Source organism: Fukomys damarensis, unplaced genomic scaffold (assembly GCF_012274545.1).
Source record: "Fukomys damarensis isolate Sample0158 unplaced genomic scaffold, DMR_v1.0_HiC HiC_scaffold_14, whole genome shotgun sequence".
NCBI classification, from domain to species: Eukaryota; Metazoa; Chordata; class Mammalia; order Rodentia; family Bathyergidae; genus Fukomys; species Fukomys damarensis.
The window spans coordinates 68,074,211-68,095,007 of NW_022900926.1; the positions used below are offsets into that span (position 1 = coordinate 68,074,211).

At 37.8% G+C, this 20,797-nt stretch overlaps 1 protein-coding gene across 1 annotated transcript in view; it reads right to left on the bottom strand.

Moving 5' to 3' along the window:
* Mlip (muscular LMNA interacting protein) overlaps nt 1–20,797 on the bottom strand; it is a 245,808-nt gene that overhangs the window by 77,861 nt on the left and 147,150 nt on the right. The window contains exons 4-7 of the mRNA XM_033763417.1: nt 12,690–12,761; nt 686–751; nt 523–606; nt 340–402 (exon numbers count right to left, since the gene is read on the bottom strand). Of these exons, the coding sequence (XP_033619308.1) occupies nt 340–402; nt 523–606; nt 686–751; nt 12,690–12,761 (285 nt within the window). The remainder of the gene's footprint in view (nt 1–339; nt 403–522; nt 607–685; nt 752–12,689; nt 12,762–20,797) is intronic.

Genomic DNA, 20,797 nt, shown 5'->3' on the forward strand with positions numbered 1-20,797 from the left:
AAACCACAAATTCTACATGAAGTTTGTCAGAGTGCAACATCCAAGGACGCAATCTAGTAGGCTGGCTTCCAAACTGCTTGGGACTCAACTCACAGAAAGAAATACCTTTTACTTTGCAACCCTTTATATAGATACCTAACTGTGTACATGGAAACAAATTGTGACAAACGTTACCAGTTCCTATACGCTACTTGCAATAGCATCTGATATTCTACTAACGCCCCAAAGATTGACCGTTAAATTGATTCCCAATTTCCTATTAGACCTTGGCTTGCAGTTTTAAAACCATTAGTTGAGAAAATCCTACGGTTCAATAAATGATATTAAATATATACATACTTTGATTGTTTCAGAACCCAGCAATGTCTGCTGTGGAGACCTTGAAGGAGAATCAGAAGAATGCTGGGGGAGGGGGAGAAAAGAAAAAGAAAAGACAGGCCTGAGAGGCATCATACTAAACATAGGGAAATGAAGAGAAGCCAAGCAAATGTTTGAGTAGCGTGTTCTAGTCTAAGGCATTACCATAGACAAGGATTCCTGTAAGACCTTATCAATGGCAGCACAGAGCTCTTCAGTTTGCTGCCTGAGCTGTGCAGGGAAACAGAACTGGAAGAATTGAAACCAGGGAGTGGGTTAGCACCGAGTTGCAGACTGCAAACCAAAAGCAGGTGACCAGAGTCATTACCTCCAGGGGTAGGTCTACGGAGCTGTCCCGGGACACACTTTCAGCCTGGGCTGGTTCGTCTAGTGCCTAGTGATAAACGAAACAGTCCTCATGTGAGACCTCAGTCAGTACCAGTGGAGGCAAAAAGTCTTTTCCAAGAAAGCCCTGCGTATCTCAGAATTTCTAAGACAAAACAAAAAATCTTTGATTCACTTGATGAGATATTCTCTAACATGAAGTCATTTTCCATATTTCTCCCACGTCTGCTGTGGAACTGGAATCTCAGATGTTAGGTATTACAATAAGGAAAGGAGATTGTTTCTGTTCTACTTTTGACCCACTTTTCCTATTTCTTTTCCTGAGCTTGTAAATTTTAGTCAATCCATTGAGTGTTTTTTCTTATGTATTTTTCATCTGCTAATCGGGCCTGTGGCAGAGGTAGCACTAAATGTTCTTTCAAAATTGTCACTGTCTTGAATACACTTAGGCAACACTGTCTCTACCTTGAGGATCCCTGTGAGAGTGTGTGACCTACTGCTCTCGCATACCAGACAAAGTGTTGCACCGCTTCTGGTGCAAGGCAGTGAAGAATGGGCACGATGTTTCACCATGCCCACTCTCGTCTTCAGATAGCTGGGTGCAGGCTGTAAGAGGGTAGTGTGACCGAGTCACAGCTAAGGCCATGCAAGACATCCAACACACCAAAAATGGAATGGAAGGAAGTGAACAGCTGTGTTGTCACAGGAAAGGCAGGTAGCTAGTGTTGCTTCCATCAAACATGTCACTATGGGCTATATTTTCTTACAAATTAGACTTAGAACTTTTCCACTCTTACTAAAGACTAACGAGCAATATAAATTTTGCACTATTTCACATAAGATGTAAGATTCATACAATTACACAGCTCAATTCACCCTCCTGTTCATGCCCATTACCACACGCACTCAGTTTAACTATGTTACACACACATTATCATGTTTTTAAATTGTTATATATATTTTAGAGAAATTTTAATAGAATAATGTTTTATATCTGTCCACACATTGGCCATTTCCCATGCTCTGCATTCTTTGCTAAAATACTTCCTGAGATTCTAGTTACCATTATTTCCCAGCAGCCTGGCAAACTTCCTTTAATGTCTTTTTGTGCTGCAAGTCTGCTATCCAGGAATTCTCTTTGTTTTCTTCTAGCTGAATATTTATGCTGTCTTTCTTCGAGAAGGGATATAGAGTTCTCCTTTTCCCTCTGGGCATTTTAGAGGCCCACCCTCCATACTGCCGCTCATCTTGCTAAGTCAGTACTCCCGTACTGCTGTTGCTCTCTGTGCTGTCTGTTTCTCTCCTGCTCCTGCTTTCAAGACTCTTTATATTTGATTTTCAGCAGTTGGACTGTGACGCTTGGGCATGGTTATGTTCCTACTAAAACTTCTTGGGATTTTTGTGAGGCTCTTCAAAATAGGTATTTATGTAACCTTTTACCAAATCTGGCTAATATTATCAATAATATATATTGTTTTTCATTCCCTCCTCTTTGTCTGAGATCCCAATTAGATTGGATATGATCCCAGAGTCATTGGAGCTCTGGTCAATTATCCAGTCTTTGCATTTCTCAAATGAGATAATTTTTATCAACCTATCTTCAATTTCGCTGACTCTTCTGTGTTCCCAGATTTCTTTTAAAGCCAATCCAGGGGGTTTTCTATTTTTGATATTTTATTTTCAGTTAAAGAGTTTTCATTTCAAGTTAAAATTTCTAGTTTTATACTAAGAATTTTTATATTTCAATTCATTGTGAACATGTTCTGCTTTACATCTTTGAGAGTTTTTATGAAAATCGTTGTAAAATTTTTTTGCTTTTTTTTTTTCTTTTTGGTTTTTTGAGACAGGGTCTCACTATGTAGTTGAGACTGACCTGGAACTCACTATGTAGCCCAGGCTGGTCTCGAACTCACAGCGATCGTCGGGCCCTCAGCCTTTCCGAGTGTTGGTATTTGGTATATCTAGTTTTATACTAAGAATTTTTATATTTCAATTCATTGTGAACATGTTCTGCTTTACATCTTTGAGAGTTTTTATGAAAATCGTTGTAAAATTTTTTTGCTTTTTTTTTTTCTTTTTGGTTTTTTGAGACAGGGTCTCACTATGTAGTTGAGACTGACCTGGAACTCACTATGTAGCCCAGGCTGGTCTCGAACTCACAGCGATCGTCGGGCCCTCAGCCTTTCCGAGTGTTGGTATTACAAGCGTGCACCACCATGCCCGGCTCGAGCTTTAAAATTCTTGCCAGATGATTAAAAACATCTGAAACACCTCAACATCGATCTCTATGAATTATATGTTCCAATGAATATGGATGACATTATTCTGTTTCTTTGAATGTCTAGAAATTAAAGATTAGAGATTGAGTGATATAAAGACTCTAGATTCTATTATGGTCCAATGAGGAATATTATTTTTTATTTCATTTTAACATGCAAGCTCTATGTCTCCCTAGTGACATAGTGGGCTGCAGCTGAAATAGCTACTTATTTGTGGTACCCCTCACTAAACTTCATGGGCACATGTGTTATTCAGTAGTCACCCAGAGACAGGTGGAGTTTCTTAGCAGCACCTGGTGCTCCCCTCCAGTGGCTCCTCCTGCATTCTTGGCTGATATTCCAGCTCTTAGGTAATCTTAACTCTTTTTTCTAAGTCCTCATTAGTCTGTTTGTAGGTTTCTTGCTAAATTTGAGCTGCTTCATAGCAGGTAAACAAGGGGCTACTCTTACAGAAAAAAGAAACACAAATCTAGAAGCCAATCCAATGCCATTTTCTTCTTACAAGCATTGACTCTACCATGTTTCTAATTGCCCTGGGTTACACTCCTATACCTTCACACAGTTCTTAATTATATTTTGTCCAGAATTTATCACCATTATCTACAAAACAAGACGCTCTTGCGTAAGCTACTGCTTCATTTGCAGAAACAGAATAACAGAAACTATTTCATTTAATTAATTTTAATTTCAGCACACAAACTTCTTACCAGAGAGATGCTGTGAATTGTTTTCAAACCCATAAAAGTAAGCTTGTAGTTCATAGCTATTTTCTTCCTACCCTGAACCCAAGTTGATATAAGAAAATGTGCTTTGCATTTCCCATGCAAATGATTTTTCTCACGCATCTTGTACTTGAGCATACAACCCTTCAAAAGTCCTAGCTTTGTTGACAGTAACGCAACTTCAGTCCTCTATCTGGTTCAGTCTCAAGTCTGTCTCTGCCCTTGACTATGTGGCAGTAAATACCTAAGGTTAGTGAGTTCAGAATAACAGATGCTTCACCATCTTGATGAACATTCTGAATTTCAGCCTGTTTGTGGTGTGTAACCCTTTGGTATTTCCCCTTACTTTCTTAACTTCTAAGCTTCATATTAGGATAAAATACAAAGAAAATTGCCAGTATTCATCTAGAAATGACTCACAAAGATGGAATTTCTTTTTTTTTTCTTTGGTTTTTTGATACAGGGTCTCCTATGTAGTTGAGACTGACCTGGAACTCGCTATGTAGCCCAGGCTGGTCTTGAACTCACAGCGATTCTCCTGCCTCAGCCTCCCAAGTGCTGGGATTACAGGCATGCACCACCACACCTGGCTCAAGATGGAATTTCTTGATGTTCTGTATTTTTTATTTCAATTACCAAATCTAAGTATTTAATAACAGATTTTTCAAGCTTTCCAGTTCCAAACCATTCTCAAATCTATCATTATTAATATCATTCAAAAATAAGTGCCACCAGTTTCCCAGGCAATTGCAAAAGAAGTTACTAAAAATGAGATTAGCCTTGGTCTGCAGACACTAGGTAGATTGAGTGCCTGGTCCCTGAAAACAGTTGTACTTTCAAGAGAAAAAATAATCATGTGAATATATGTGTTCTAGTAGATTTGTAGAGAGGAAAACAGACTCAGTTCTCTATGTAATATCATATACAGTATTTAGAACATTTAATTGAGACTTACTTTCTATTTTATATTTCTTCATTGTCATTCTGATTAGCCGTATCCTGACTAGGTATCACACTAACAGTAAAATTCACTGGTTGTCAGAATCCACTTTTACCAGGTCCAGGGATATCACGGATATAGAATGACTGACAACGTCCACACACCAGAATGGTCATTTTGCAAGGGATATATTGCCAAGAGCCCGGAAAGGCAATGTCAAAATGATAAGATTTCATCATGCTCTTGTTTTAATAGCTCATAAAGGAAAATATTGTCTGAAAAGTCTTGCATTCAAAATTAGCTCTTATGTATTATATAACAAAATTTAAAAGATTGGTTTTGATAACTTAACAGAAACAATTTTTTACCTCAAAACTTTTTCATGCTTTCCTCCCTCATCCTCTAAACTTGTAGTTAATCATAAGAAATGGTTGACAGGGGACAGAAAATTTCATAAGAATTACTCTTGCCTGGGGTTTAGAAGGTTTGATTTTTCCCTGACATAGTATTTCAATCCCTTCCTGTTACCCTGCAGGTGAGGATGAACTTCATTCCTTAGTGTTATCATGTTGGCTGAACACATGACTCCTATCCTCACTGGTTTGCAATGTAAGGTACACGGTGATGCATTCAACTGCCCAAGGGGGAGGACACTGCGGGCCACACATGTTACACTAAGGCACAGTGAACCAGCAGAGGCCATGGAGGCAGGCACTGTATTACAGAGAAGGTGAGGTGTCACCGGATTCCCACAAAAGGGTGTGATTAGCTTCTATGAATAATTCCAAAGAGAATAGGAAGCCGCTTCTAAAACACAAGCAGGAAGTGCACCTGGTCAGTATGAGGAGGAGGGCTGCCCACCCAATGGACCTTATCTGCAGAAGTGCAATGAGAAGAGGGAACAGCAGGCCGACATTGGAGGCTCTCCTAATTCCCTCAGATGTAAGGTAGTTCAGAATATCGGTCCCTAATTTCAGGAATTACAGAACATACATCTTTCCAATAGTGGTAATTATAGAGAAGAAACAAGTCAGAAATTAAAGACCTGGACTTAAGAACCAACTCAGCAGGAGAAAGTTTGTCCTGGCCATTCCTCACCTTCCCAGCAATGTCTTCCACCCACTCTCACCTGCGGGCTACTATTTAACATGAAGATCCACTTGAGTTCTCTGAACCAGCGATGCTCATTTATACCACATGTTATCTACTCTTCCTAGATCTCAGCTCATTTACAGGATTGCTGTTTCTCTAGAAGGTCTAAATCAGACCCCTATGTAATATCTGTCCCGACCCTCAGAGGCAACATGGGTGACTACTTGACTGGGGCAATGTATCACCCGCCACACACCTTTCACATACTGTGTCATAATTATTTTTAAAACTGTATCTCTGGCACACTGGATCATTCGTCCTCTTAGTCAGGGCAATACGGCATTTGTCTGTGCAGCCCCAGGAGAGGGAATTTGAGGGGGCTCAGTAGAACTCTACAGCATAGGAATAAGTGGAGCTCAGTGAATCAACGCATCACAGAAATAATTTGATTTTAGTACTCTCCAGTGTAATACTCTCAAGAGGTAAACACTGAATATTTTAACTAATAAGTATTTCACTTTCCTATATCACAATTAAAATTTTTATCAAAGATTTTACCATGTGACCAGTGTTAATGGAATGATGATTTTTTTTCAGCAAAAATAATAATAATAATAATAAGGTTGATATTTTAGTTGCCTATGGGAAATACAGAGGCAAAAACAACTTTCAGTAGGTTATTTGAACAATTGAACATCACTCAAAGAATGTCAAAATTCTATTCAGTTCCCTTGAAAACATAAAGAAAATAACTTGTGTTGAGTAATAATCTTGAAACTTTAAAATGGGGCAAATATTCAGCTTTGTTAAAATTCTGGGTGGGGAGAAATGGCTTCTATTGAGCTAAATAGCCTTGAAATTTCCTAGACCTGGTTTTTAACTGACTAGGACTTATTGCCAAATGTATCATTTTGATTCACTTCTCTAACAACCATAAGAAGTAGCATCTTCTTCTGTTGTAAAAAAAATTTTTTAATTTAAAGAAAATATCTTAAATTACCATCTACAAGAGGTCTGACCATGAATTGCTTTTTGTGACAAGGTAGTTAGCAGGATTCTATGGAGGTTTCTTCAGATTTATTCTTTGTGGATACAAGTTTCTCAAAATATTCTTCAATAAAACATTTTTATCAGAGACTTATTTTCCATCAAATTGTACTATAGCAATTGAGTCATGAGATATTTTAAGCTTATTTTTTAAAGATTCTTAATCAATATAAATTATCAGAAATATTCTCATTAGAGGTGTTTATATTTTACACAGAACAGCCAACATTTTGAGACCCAGAGCTTAAAAAGGGATTTAGTGAATCTGATTTTGCACAGAAAGTGGTTTCCGAGTTCCATACTGATTATAATTAATTTCTGGTCACCATGAAAAAGCATTGCAAATCATATTTTCATCCTTATAAGAAAATACGCCGATAAACTGCAATAGCTACCAGGAGCACCTCCGGTGGGGCTGTACCTTTCAGTCAAATGTACTGAATCAATCTAAGTTGCTCCCTTAGGGATTGGGATTAAATTCTAAAAATCTGAAGATGGAATGAATTAGTCCTACCCTAAGTGTAGTTAGACAGTAAGCTGCCTCCAAAGGGAAACTGATCTAAAAGAACTTGTAAGCTCTTTGTTATGCCTAGCCTAGACATTAAATCAATTTCAAACATTTCATGCATGAGTTACCATATTTCAGTAATGATCAACTGAAGCCCCCAAAATGATTCCTGCTAAACCTAAATGCCCCCATACCTTTTAATCTGATCAGCCATTTGGTATAATAAATCCCCTGAGGACTGTAGAACACTTGCATCTGGAATATAAAACCATTTGTAGGACTGGAGATACTCTCAGAAAAATAAATCTTACTCTGAAATTATCTATTTGGAAATTCAGGTCCAAATAGAATTCAGTTCTTAAGTCAGGAAAGTAAGTCAAAATGACTTGCAGATTTATAAACATACAGTTTCTTTGAAGATACAGGAATTTTTCAGTAGACTATTTTCATATGATTGACTTAAAACTTTCAAGAATTTAGGAATACTACCTGACTTCTTTAGTTCCAAGAACTCTGAATGTCTGTTGCTGTGGCACAGAAGGGAATTTTGTTTACTTTTTTTTTTCAATTATTTCAAACCTAACCCACCAAGGTTTAACGGTGGAGAATCCATACACTATCTTCGTTTAATTAAGGGTGTCCAAGGGTGTTTCTTATTCCCAGCCAGCACCTCATCTCTTTCAGTAGTTCTGGTTTGTAATTCTGACTCATCCAAGTCTTCTCAGAGCAAAACTGTCTCCAGTTCCCTTTAATTGTTTCTCAACAAGAAACACTTTTGTCACTCTAACATAATGAGGATTTTTAAACATACTTTAGCAAGGAATACAAACCAGTGGTGCACAGAAGGATCCAGCATGCTCACTTTCCATACTCAGCATTTTACCTTAGCCCTCTGCTGTCCCCAGAGAAAAGTGAGCAGGAGAAAGTGACACACAGCCAGTCCTCAGTGGGGGGTCAGCCTACTTTGGAGAATTTTCCTGGCTTTTTTGAACATCACAAGTTGTGAAGACAGAGAGGCATGTAGCTCAATGCTACACCTGTGCGGCCTAATTGCCTTGAGTGTCAAATGTAAAACCAACTGACTTTCCCTCCAGCAGAGGCCTGTGATAGCTTTTCAAAAGAAGTAGAATTGATGATGCTTATTCTACCTAAAATAATCGTCATTATTATTATTTCAAGGGCCATGTATTAGTCCATTTTATTTTCACAGTAAAAACTTACTTTAAAATTCTGATGAATAAAACTGGAAATTTAAAGACCCATCCAGCCCCAAACCAAATTAATTCATTCAATGAACATATGAATTGAAACTACTATATTCCCTGAAAGGTTCATGGCCGAGAAAAGAATCAATCAGTATGCATAATTAAATGTGAGGTAGTAAGTGGTTTAAAATAAGACATGCACATGGTGCCTGAGGGTGACCAATTTGTATACATTTGAGTCCTAGACATGTTTTCACTGCCCAAAAATATGGAAACATTTTTATTTGCCTATTGTACTAATCTAAATTAAGTGATGTTCCTCGAGGATAGATCATGTGTGGGTTTTATAAATTTTTGAGACATGCAGAGATCTGAAAATATTCTCTCAAGGACATATGTCTACTCAGGTTGGAGTTTAGCAACTCATGCTTTAAAAAATTAAACAAACAACTTAGAATAAATTAATTTGAAAACTGACAGGATATATCAAATCTTGGCTTTCTGTTTTTATACCACGATTTTTACTATGGTATTCAAAATAGCTATTCTTTTTCTTCCTTCCTACCATGGGGGGATATCCTACAACTTTTCCTCAAACAATTAATCATATAACATTTATTCGATACATGTAAAATTGTGCTGCTCTAGAATTGTTCTGTCAAAGATACATATGCTTATAATGTATAGTGAAATGGCAAGTGAAAATGAAATTTATTGCGGAAAATTAAACCTAACCCTAGGCTAGATTTTATCCTGATGAATACTTAAAAGAAATAGAAAATTGGAGTTACTTTTAAGGGGGAAAATGATTCTTTTATGGGAAAAATGTTAATGAGTTTTAAGGCAATAAAAATGCCTACTACTTGACTTGGTGTAAATATCCTTTCTTGCATCTTTCCTCTCCTTAAAACAACCATACAATAAAAACAGCAAATAATTTGCTTGCATTATTAATATGCATCCTCAGTTTAATTTTAAGTTTCTGCCTATTGCTGTCAGGCTCTGATGAGAAGAAAAATTAACCAATAAGAGAAAAATTCTTCTCGGAAAGACAATAGTGCCAGCATGGAGACTAAAAGTGATGTCTACATTGAAGTTATTTTGTGTACAAGCTTTAGGATCTTGTCGAGTATACGGCAGTGGAGTCCATGGAGAGCCAGAGATATAAGTTGATCTGATTACTTTATAGTTATTGTATTTCATACTCACAGCTATATTAGCAAGGGTGATGTCTGGCAAGAGCTGAAGCTAAAGACCTGGATGTCAACACATTAAAATACAATGCCTTACATTAATCCCTTCTTATAAAGCCTTACTTAAGACCTATGCTAAAAATGCTTCTTTCAATACATGTTCACAGGGGGAAAGTGATAGAATATAGAATTAGCTATAAATTTAAGTTGTGGTGCAGACAATGAATTACAGAGCACAAGGACCAGAAGCCCCATGGCCCCTGCCAACAAAATGCACTCTTTTGAAAATAATGAGTTTCATCCAGGGATGATTAAAGCCAGAGCCAGTCTAGTCATTTAACGATAGCTCACTGTCTCATTGCAAGCTCTACCTCTATTTCAGTTTGCAGAAAATCCTGCCTTTAAAAATAGTACTGTTTTCAAGAAGTAATTCCAGTTTCTTGTTAATTATACAATATACTATGGAACCAAACATGATGTCAAATAGCCAGTATGGGTATAATCTGGCTGGAGAATTAACTGTCAAATATTTAAGGCATGAATTATATATTTGAGTTCTATCTACAAGGCATTCTGCTGTGTAAATCCTCAATAAGACTGCAGCATCATCCTACCCTGTACTCATGTTCTGTATGATGCCAAAGAAATCTCAAAAAAGCTTCTGAGATTGGAAATATTCCAAAACGTTGATTCTCCCCAAAACAGATTAATTTCTGAAGATTATGGTCTTAATTTTCCCAGTCCATTCAGAAATAAATGCCTTTGATTTCAATGACAGAGAATAAATTCTACTGTAAAAACAGATGGAGAAAAGGGCTAAATTGGCAGATCTGTTTTAAGAGAACATCACTGAAAGGAGCAGCACAACATTATTAATAAGTTACTGAAAATGGAAATAAAATCTTTAAGTTTATGTCATTTAAAAATTCTTACAAAGTAAAATTTCTGATTGTGGAACACATACCATGGAAGAGCTTAGTAAAAAATATGTAAAACTATACAAAGGATCTGAAGAAGAAAAAACATTCACGTTATATCTTGTTACCTATACCTTCTCCAAAAGACAATCACTTCCATGAGTATTTATGTAACACTCTATTCCCCCTTACCATGACATTATTTTAATTAGATATCATGACATTTACATTTAGTTGTATCAAAAAATAATTTTCCTGAAAAAAATATTTTATTTAAAATTACAAACAGAAAACCTGTCTTATATGGACTTATATAGGTTGAATATACACCAATATCATTAGACACATTTATGAAGTGCGTTTGTGATGAAACTGGAAATTAAACCAATGATTCTTCACTTTTAAGGATTAGAGGATTATGACTTCTAAAATCCAGATGACAGCCCGTCAACAGAGATTTTAGAAGAAATCCAAACCCCCAGGCTGTCATTGAAGACTTTAGGGATGGATTGATTTTCTTTTCTTTTTAATTGAGTTTATTGGTACAGTTTAGGTATACAGTACAGTTACATTCATTACTGGGATCTTATACCCTTGCGTGACAGGTCTTGGTTCTCATTTTCTATAGAGAGAATTCATTAACATTGTAGTACTGTGCTGCTCCAGAAAAGCCACACTCAGGAGGGTGACACTGAGGCTCCAAAGGCTTCTTCTGACCTCTCTTTGCCTCTCCTGAGGAAGATTCCCCTGTGCTTGTGAAGGTGGACATTGGTGACTATGTCCCAGAGACGCCACCTGAAGTAGGAGGGTCTCTGGTGTGGAACACTGCCACCATGACCCACCCTGTGTTCGCATACAGGGAGACAAGGGGATGTTGGGAGAGTGACACATTCACATGCTGCTGACATTTTAGTCCTAGCTTATCTTTTGACATGGTATAAAGGTAGACATTCAGGCAGAATCTAGAAGAACACCTGCAGATGTCTCTGCAGCCCAGTGACCTTTTAGATCAAAGAATTTAGATACATAAACAGTAATGATCTGGAAGTCTCACCAGATATATACAAGAAATGCTGTTCATTTAATATTCACCTAGTTGCTACTTAGCACCAACAGTTCCAACTTTTTAGACAAGAACTCATACAAAAGTTTTATTCTCCAGATGCTGCTAGAAGAACAAGAATGTAGATTCATAAAGTGAGTAAAACACCACCTGATTGGAAAACATTAACCTTTTGACAAGTGATAGTCACAATATTTGAAACACTACAAGCACACAGGGAAAAGTGGACTTACTACACTAAAAGATAGCCTAGATAAATCATCCTGTGAATGATATGTGTAACGTATCATTTCACAAACTTGTTGACTTTGATTTTGATATGCACCCTTCATTTGGCTTTCATTTGAGCATGTGTAATGTGCTTATTAGACAAGAAGCTGTCATTTAATGTGCCTCCAGAAGTAACATCCTGTAATATTATAATTAATGATTCCTAAAATGAAAATGCTCTAGAGCCATGTGAAAGCGGCTGGGTCATTAGACATGATCTCAATCCTCCCTCCTGCTCATGGATTCAGAACAGTAGTCTGCACAAATAGACACCATTTTAACTCATGCTAGGATCTACCGGCCTAAGTTGGATGCTGAACCATAGGATCTGAGTGTCCATATGAGGTGGTGGATCCATTGTTAATCACCAAATCTTGACAAGTCCGTGAACGACATGGCAACTGCCACATAACCCCATTGCACCTGAACACCTGATCAGTATGAGCAAAGGTGAAAGTTATTGAACATAGCAAACATTTAAAATTCCAAAAGACAAGTAAAGTGTCTATCCAAGTGGGAATCAAGCTTCCTACAGTGGGCTAAACATCACTAAATTTAGATCTAATCTCTAGTGATAATCACACCTCCAATTACATTAATCAAGATGCTTTCATCAAATCAACCTCATCATTTTTTTATTTTAGTAAAGGCAAAATTTTAAGCACAAATGTTCCGAAACAACATTTTAGAAAACATAACAAAACCGATATTAGAAACGTAAAATTCACTCTGCTTTTGAAGCAACACTAACCTTCTGTTCCAAAAGCAATGTGTTTGTAGGGATTGCTGCAAAAACCTTGTAGCTGGACTTGGTCTTGTATTGCTAGAATGGGCAATGGGAAAGCAAGAGTGGAAATGTAAAAGGAGAAGAATACAGTATTGTTTTAGACAGTTCCACCTAGTTAAAGGACATGCTATCAAATGAAGAAAAGAGCAGTTATGCTTCAGCAATTTGTTTCTGACCAAAAAATTAGCTCACCATGTTAATATTGTATTAGAGTAAGAAGCAAAGAACTAGCACAGTAAAATATCAGCCTAGAGATCAGAGGCAATTATATGCTATCTAGTTTCAAAATTTAAAAACATCAATTTTTACAAAGTTATGCATAAATTTCTCATTACCTGTACATCCTCACAGAACTAGTCTAATCAGAAAAGAAGGTGGGGATTTTTTTGGCTTCGCCCTCAAAGGACTATTTCTTTTTGTACTATTGTAATTAACAAATATCATTCCAATAAGTTTAATCAATCTCTTGACACATTTTTGCATCAGTCATAAAAACAAAGATCAAAATACATAACGTTCAGCAGTTTTTTTTTTACAAGCAGTAAGTGTGGTCAATAATTTTAATTGTGTCAGCAACTTAGCTCTAAAATGGAAAAAGGAGTATAAGCCTATGATTTTAAGCTCAGTTTTAAACCTCATTATTATCTCTTGCATTTTCTAATATAGTGATACTAATAAAGTAAATAGTAAAAATTCCTGAATTTTAAGTAAAACTCAGGAAGAGTTCAGTTTTAGAGATAATTTGGGAAAACTAAGCACAAGGGCATTGTAGAAATCACGATAAAATGCATAATCAAAAATTTCTGTTACTCTTGGTCTCAAACTGATTAACCAAGTTCAAGGCTCCTAGCACATCCAACACCCTTGATTTCGGCAGCCTGCCCAGTGGCTGCAATCCAGCAAGGAAACTGACACAGAACGTCAGGCCGTCTCCATTCCTTGGAAAGGAAACCAAAGGATGTCCCAGAGAAGACAGCTTGATCAACCAAAATAATGTAGAGCTTTATGAATGTTAAGTGTAATGAGATTTAGAGGCTGACACATTCATTTTCTCAGGAAAAAGGTGAAGTAGAAGGAAGTGAAAATGCCAAGGGAGAAAGTTGGCTTCCACCTACAAACAGAACACTTTCTCTCCTTTCGCTTTTCTTTTTCTCTCTATCTACAGTGTTAAATAAAGCAGCAATCTCAGGCATGAAAGCCAGCATAAGATGACACAGAAAGCCACCTTAGTTTGATTATCACACAACAGATATGCTCACGCATATACACTCCCAAATATATTCAAATGTTCACATGCACACACTCACAAATGCATATGTACTCTCACACACACACAGGCTGACACACTTGGCAAAACTTGCACAAAATCTCAGAAGCCACACTTTCTTCCCAAGGAAGAAACTCTGAGTATTTACCTATCTTCTATTTTCTCTCCTCCAAATGACTCTTGGCCCTCACAAGGAGCAGCTCTGTGACTTGTGCAAGTCTCTCCACAATTCTAGCTCCTTCTACACTCCCCTCAACGGCACGACGGACAAGTACGAGGTAAAGTCTCCAACCCCTTCAAGCCCAACTCGTCTACATTGCCTCTGCAGTGCTGTGGTCTTCAGACAACAATAAAACATTGCATCTTTATAGGCATAAAATTTATTTTGCCCATTTGTCACTGGGAAAATTACATACTTCATACTTGCTTCATTTAAATTTATGTTAGGAAAAGCAGGAGTCAAGCAATGTGCCCCAGGCTTTTGCTAGTGACTTCATTCAATTCCATCTTATCAGATTTGCTTTGTCATTATAAACTATGATGAAAAGATATTTCTATTATTTTGTGGGCCATTTTGTTTAGGCTTATCATTTTTATCTCCATTCGTGTCACACACGAATGATATGGAGCTCTTGTCCCCAGGTTCTGCCAATCTGGTAGACACTAATCCATCCTGTAAGTCTATTCAGATATGACCAGTTCAAACAATGGATTCATTCAGCAAATATTTACTGAGTGGCTACTATATGACACACACTAATCCTCTAAGACACATCTACCCTTTGCTTTTCAGTCTGAAAATCATGGTTATGGCCCCAGAGGTACGTTTTTGGATTCACTCTTTTTCCTCTGAGTTCTCTTAATCACACTGTTGAATCCAAACATAGAGGGTTTTATTCTAATTTAGAACACATCAGTTTCCCACCTTGAATTAAAATTATGGACCATTCTAGCGGAGATGATTTCATGTGACTTGCATTGTAGGCTGTGGAATGACATACTGGAATCACCGCTGGATGATCATGGCAGGGAGAAGGTTGAAGGTGCATCTGGCAAGCTATTTAAGATGTCTTGTAACTCTCCAATGTGTAATCTATGCTTTCAGGTGAGATTCAATAAATATCTCTCAAATACTCACTACCTAGTGCTAGGCAAATTTTACGTTTAGGATTATGCTTTAAGTTTGAAAAGAAAATAACATTTTGATGAGAATGAGCTATTCCAACATGGCTAAGAAGAGGAGGAATCACACTGGAGAGTCTTAGAAAAAAAACAACTTAAAAATACAGGTAATTGGAAGAAGCGGCGGGACATATGCCTTGATGCAAAAAATCAAGGTGAAAGAGACTTGTAGATAAAAAAAAAAAAAAACACATGCATGGGAGTTTAAAAGAGGCCACGCAGTCCAACCAACATAGGAACCACCTTTCCAAGGTCCCAAGTAGCTAGCGGGATCCAAGCAGCATGGCAGAGTCAAACCACACAGAGCAGACTTGGAGTATACAGCCCCTCACCTCACTGCCTCCCTCCAAACAGAGGACGCTGCAGCCTGGCAACATTTTTCACCAGCACATTCCAAGGGCCAGTGACCAGGGAGCTGCTCTCTCCCCTGACCTGCCCATCCACTCTTAGACTCTGAGCAGGTAACAAAGGACCAACTGCTGTCTATGTTGGAAGTCTTTAGGAGTAGACCCAGAATACACCTGCATCACCACTGGGAACCTGCAGGCTATCACAAGCAAACCGGGACATTCTTCCAGCACACAGAGGAAAGAAGCACTGGTCTGATTTCAGCCCATACTAGCACCCAGGGCTCTCTTGAGCCTACACTGCTCTCTCACTACCCTGCTCCAATCCTAGACCCATCACGGTCTCTGTCTGGCACCTAACTCCAGTCCCCACCACCCGCCACAACTGGGGTTTGCACAGGGTGTTCCAGGCACCCTGGACCCAGAAGTTTCCACCCTGCAGTTAATGGTGGGTGAGTGACTCAGGCGTAGCCACGTCTGAGGACACAGCTGTGCAGGGCTGGAAGGACAGCATCGTAGGAAGGGCTGGGTGCTTGAATGCTGGTCACAGAATAGGCCCTTGTTCACTTTACACTGCCAGGTTCCCAGAGCGGATGAGGGAAGGACAGTCATAGGAGACTGCCACCAGCTGGAGAGCAGGCTGGACAGAAATCCAGCTGAGAGGCAGGGGCTGGGTGATGACAAACTGGGCTCCTGAAGCCAAAACTCAGTTTTAGCTGGAGCCACACAGGAAGCTCACTCTGGTGCCTTGGTCTCATGTTGGCAGTCCACTATGCCCAGCACAGTTCCGGGCACAGACTGCCACCTTAAAGACATGCCCTACGTGGAGCTCTGCTCCTTAACAGGAGCCTCAGGAAAGAAGCTACATATCCAAAACAGTTGAAAATTCTTTTTCCATTCTTTATTGGATTGTATCATTTTTTTCATTTTTCATTGCACTCTTAATTTTTTTATTTTTTTGTTTTTGTTTTTCACTCTTTGCTGTTTCACCTTCTATACATTTTCCCCCACACTTTTATCCCATTATTTTACATTATGCTTTTTAGAAGTGTGTCTGTGTATCTGTGCCTTGCTTACTCTGACTTTTCTCTTTTGTTCCTCCTCCAATATTGTATATATAGGGTGAAGAAATTCTCCCGTTTATTTGTATTCCTTCCTACTGTTACCCATGTCTCTTAGCCTAACCATTTTCTCCCGTATTTTATTCACTCTGTTTTCCTTTTTTCTTCTCTCCACTTTTTCAACTGTTTCTGTTCAACTTCTTCTATAATATTTATATCAGTCAAAGAATCTTTTCCCATATCCATTTATCACTACCAATTTTGTACAGTTTCCCTGTTGTCCCTAAGTATATAACAACATACCATAACATCAATAAGACCCTCTGCCCGCTCCTATTTTTTCCTTCCTATACCACTGAGCAGAGGACTTAAAATTTTGTCTCCTTTTTTCCTATTTCTCTTCTCTTCCCTCCTTTGACATTACCTGATCCACCAACTCCCTGGGCATTAGATAAGTGATTCTATAAAATTACTGTTGAATGATGTTTTTCACCAGTAGGGGAAATATAGCTATCACATATAGTGCGTATTAATGGTGAGTCAAGACTTGGGTGGTTATGATGCTTAGAATATAGCAGTGCATTTCTTCTCTAGGCTAAAGAGGGACCCAAAACAGGGTCTCATGTTATGTTATTTCTATCCCTGATAGATTCCACTGCAATGGATTAGCCTATTTTTCTTGCAGTTGAATTGATTCCATAGGAATGAATAGTCCTGACTCAGTGGACAACTGAGCACCAGTGAACTTGTCTGCCTATCCCACCATTATACCCCGCGAGAGGGGCAGCAAGAGTTCCTAGCCCAAGAGCCTACACTGGATCAGACTCTGCAAGAATGGCTGCAGCCTGGCAGAAAGAGGGCCTGAGTCTGAGTTAGCTTCAGTGTTGCGGTAAAGGGAGCACAGGAGTTACTAGGCTGTGAGCACTCAGACTCTCTGACAGAGAAGCTACCTGGGAATCACATGCACATCGTCTCACTGGAATATCTCATTTGTGTTCCCATCAGACACATTATTGGTTTAAGTTTTTGTGTTTCTTGATTTATTTAATGACATGGGGTTATGTTGTGTTCTTTTATGATTTCATGTATTTATTAAGTTGTTACTCTTGTGTATTTATCCACTGGGTCTGATTTAATAGATGTCTAGGTTCTCCCACTCACCTCAGCTCTTTATCTAATTTTATCTCATCAAACCCATAAGACAATACTATCAACATACTTCATCCTTTTTCTAAACATATAAACTCCTCCCAATTTCTTAAATCCACCATACTTAGCACCCTCGTAGTTTCTCCTATCCTCACTAGTATTATTCCTCAATTCTCCCTATCATAAGCTTCTGGCTCATCTATATCTTATTTATCGTACTGTCCTCCCTAGAAGCAAGTCCTGTTAATCATATAGCTTTCCTTAAACACAAAAATAATCCCCTTTTTCCTATATCTCATCCTTGCCCCCACAAAATATCCCCTGAAAACCCTCCTACTAATCCCTCAACTCAACTGAAAGTACTCCACTAAAATGAGAACTCACATCAATCCTTTCTTCTCCTCTGCCATCATTCTCCCCTCCAAACCTCCCCATAAATGTCTAACACTCCTCATCCAGCCACCTCCCATTCTTCCCACCCCACGTTACCTACTGCACTGCAGAACAATCACATATAATACTAAATTGGCATTGTGTGCACAGAGAAGAGACAGACAGGGGGAAATAACTGCAAAGGCTGTAATACAGAAGTATTATAGCATTGAATCGCTGAAAGAACTTCTTCCACCAAAACAGAGACGGAGACAAAAATCACTTAAAGTAAATATCAGAAGGAGTAAATACTAGCACTGGACAGCAGCTACTAAATGACAACAAGAAAACTAATATAAAGCTAATCAAAGTTAGAGAAAAGCTAGAAGATAGCACAGATTGATTCACTAACATGCTTACATAAATTATGGAAGAAATTTCCCAAACATAAGAAAAGAATTTAAAATACAAGTAAGCAATCCATAGGAAAAGACTTTATGAATAAATCCTCAGTACCACGGGAGCTAGCAGGAAGAATCAACAACTGGGATCTCATCTTATTAAAAAGCTTCTGCACTGCAAAAGAAACCATCAACAGAACTAAGAGGCAACCTACAATGTGGGAAAAAAATTTTACCAGCTGCTTCTCAAAGGATTATTATCTAGAATATATAAAGAACTCAAAACAATTAGCCCCCCAAATACAAAGACCCAATTCAAAAATGGGCATCTGAAATGAACGGACATTTCTCAGACAAAAAAGTAAAAGCAGCAAGTAAATATATGAAAAAATGCTCCACATCACTGATCATTTGAGAGATGCAGATGAAAGCAACACTGAGATTCCACCTCACCCCACAAAGAATGGCTGCTATCAAGAAATAACACAATAACAAATGTTAGCAGGGTTGTGGGGAGAAAGGAACCCTTCTCCATTGTTGGTGGGAGTGCAGACTGGTGCAACCACTGTGGAAATCAATATGGAGATACCTCAAAGAGCTGGGACTAGAGGTTCCATTTTACCCAGGCATCCTTGGGTATCTTTCCAAAAGAATTAAAACAATCATATCACAATGATATATGCACATCTATGTTTATAGCAGCACAGTTAATAGCTAAAACTTGGAAACAGCCCATTTGCACATCAGTTGGAAACTGGATAAAGAAGATGTGGTTTTTCTATAAAATGGATACTACTTAGCCATAAATAATGAGAAATTAGATTCATTCATAGGAAAATGGATACATATTGAAGATATACTCCTAAGTGAAATAAATAAGTCACACATGTGTAAATACCGAATAGTTTCTCTGAGGTGAATAAAGTATAATAGTACATAAGGTCCTAATGATATAATTGACAATGTGAAATAGGAAGAAAAGGGCTAAAGGTGTAGGGAAAGTGGGAAGGGTAGGGGAAAGGTAATACGGGAAACAAAATATAGGAGAAAATGAAAAAAAGGGAAATAAAATTTTTGTAAATGGGGAATGGAGGAGGGAGTGAAGGGAGGGCAGGGATAAGAGGAAAAAATGAGAACCAAGACTACTTGTCATGTAAAGGTACAAGATCCCAAAAATGAATGTAACTCTACTATATACCTAAAATGTACCAATAAACTTAATGTGGAAAAAAATAAATAAAAGATATATATATATGAAAGGAAGAACTCAAATTATCATTATTTGTAGATGACAAGATACTGTACATGGGAAACCCAAAGAACTCCACAAAAAACTTCAGCAAAGTAGCAGAATATAAGATCAAATCACACACACACACAAAAAAAAAAACAACAAAAAAAAAAACCCTATCATTTGTATACCAATAAGGAACAGGATGAAAAGGATATTATGAGAACAATAACATTCACAGTAACTTCAAGATAAATGAGATTTCTAGGAATTAATCTAGCCAAGGAATTGTAAGACCACTACCAAAAATTACAGCACTCTGAAAAAGGAGAATGAAGATAACATCAGAAAATGGAAAGATGCCCCCTGCTCCTGGATAGGAAGAATTAATATTGTCAAAGTGGCCATATTTCCAAAGCTGTTATACAGATTAAATGGTACTAGACCAAGAAGCAGACACGTGGATTGATGGAACAGAATTGAAGGTACAGAAATCTCATCAGACACACTCAATTTTCTGATGTTTTATAAAGTGGCCAAAAGCATGTGTTGGAGGAAAGACAGCCTATTCAACAAGTGGCGTTGGGACAATTGGTTATCTGTTTGCAAAAGAATGAAACTGGACCCTTACCTCTCACCATATACTAAATTAAAATCAAAATGTATCAAATATCTAAACATTAAAATAGACACATTAAACCTTCTGGGATATAAAATGGGTAAAACACTTGAAGACTTAGGTCTAGGAAAGGATTTTCTAACAGAATTTCAATCACACAAGAAATAGTAGTGAATCAATAAATGGGATTATATCAGACTAAAAGGACTTTGTACAGCAAAAGAATCAATCAGTAAAGAGACAGCCTACAAAACAGGGAAAATATTTTGGCAGTTACTCCTCAGACAGAGTATTATTTTCTAGACTATACAAGTAACTCAAAAAAATTAAACCCCCTTACATGAAAGACTCAGTCAAGAAATGGGCTAGAGAAATGAACAGGCACTTCACAAAGGAAGAAATACAAATGGCCAACAAATATTTGAAAGTATGTTCACTATTCC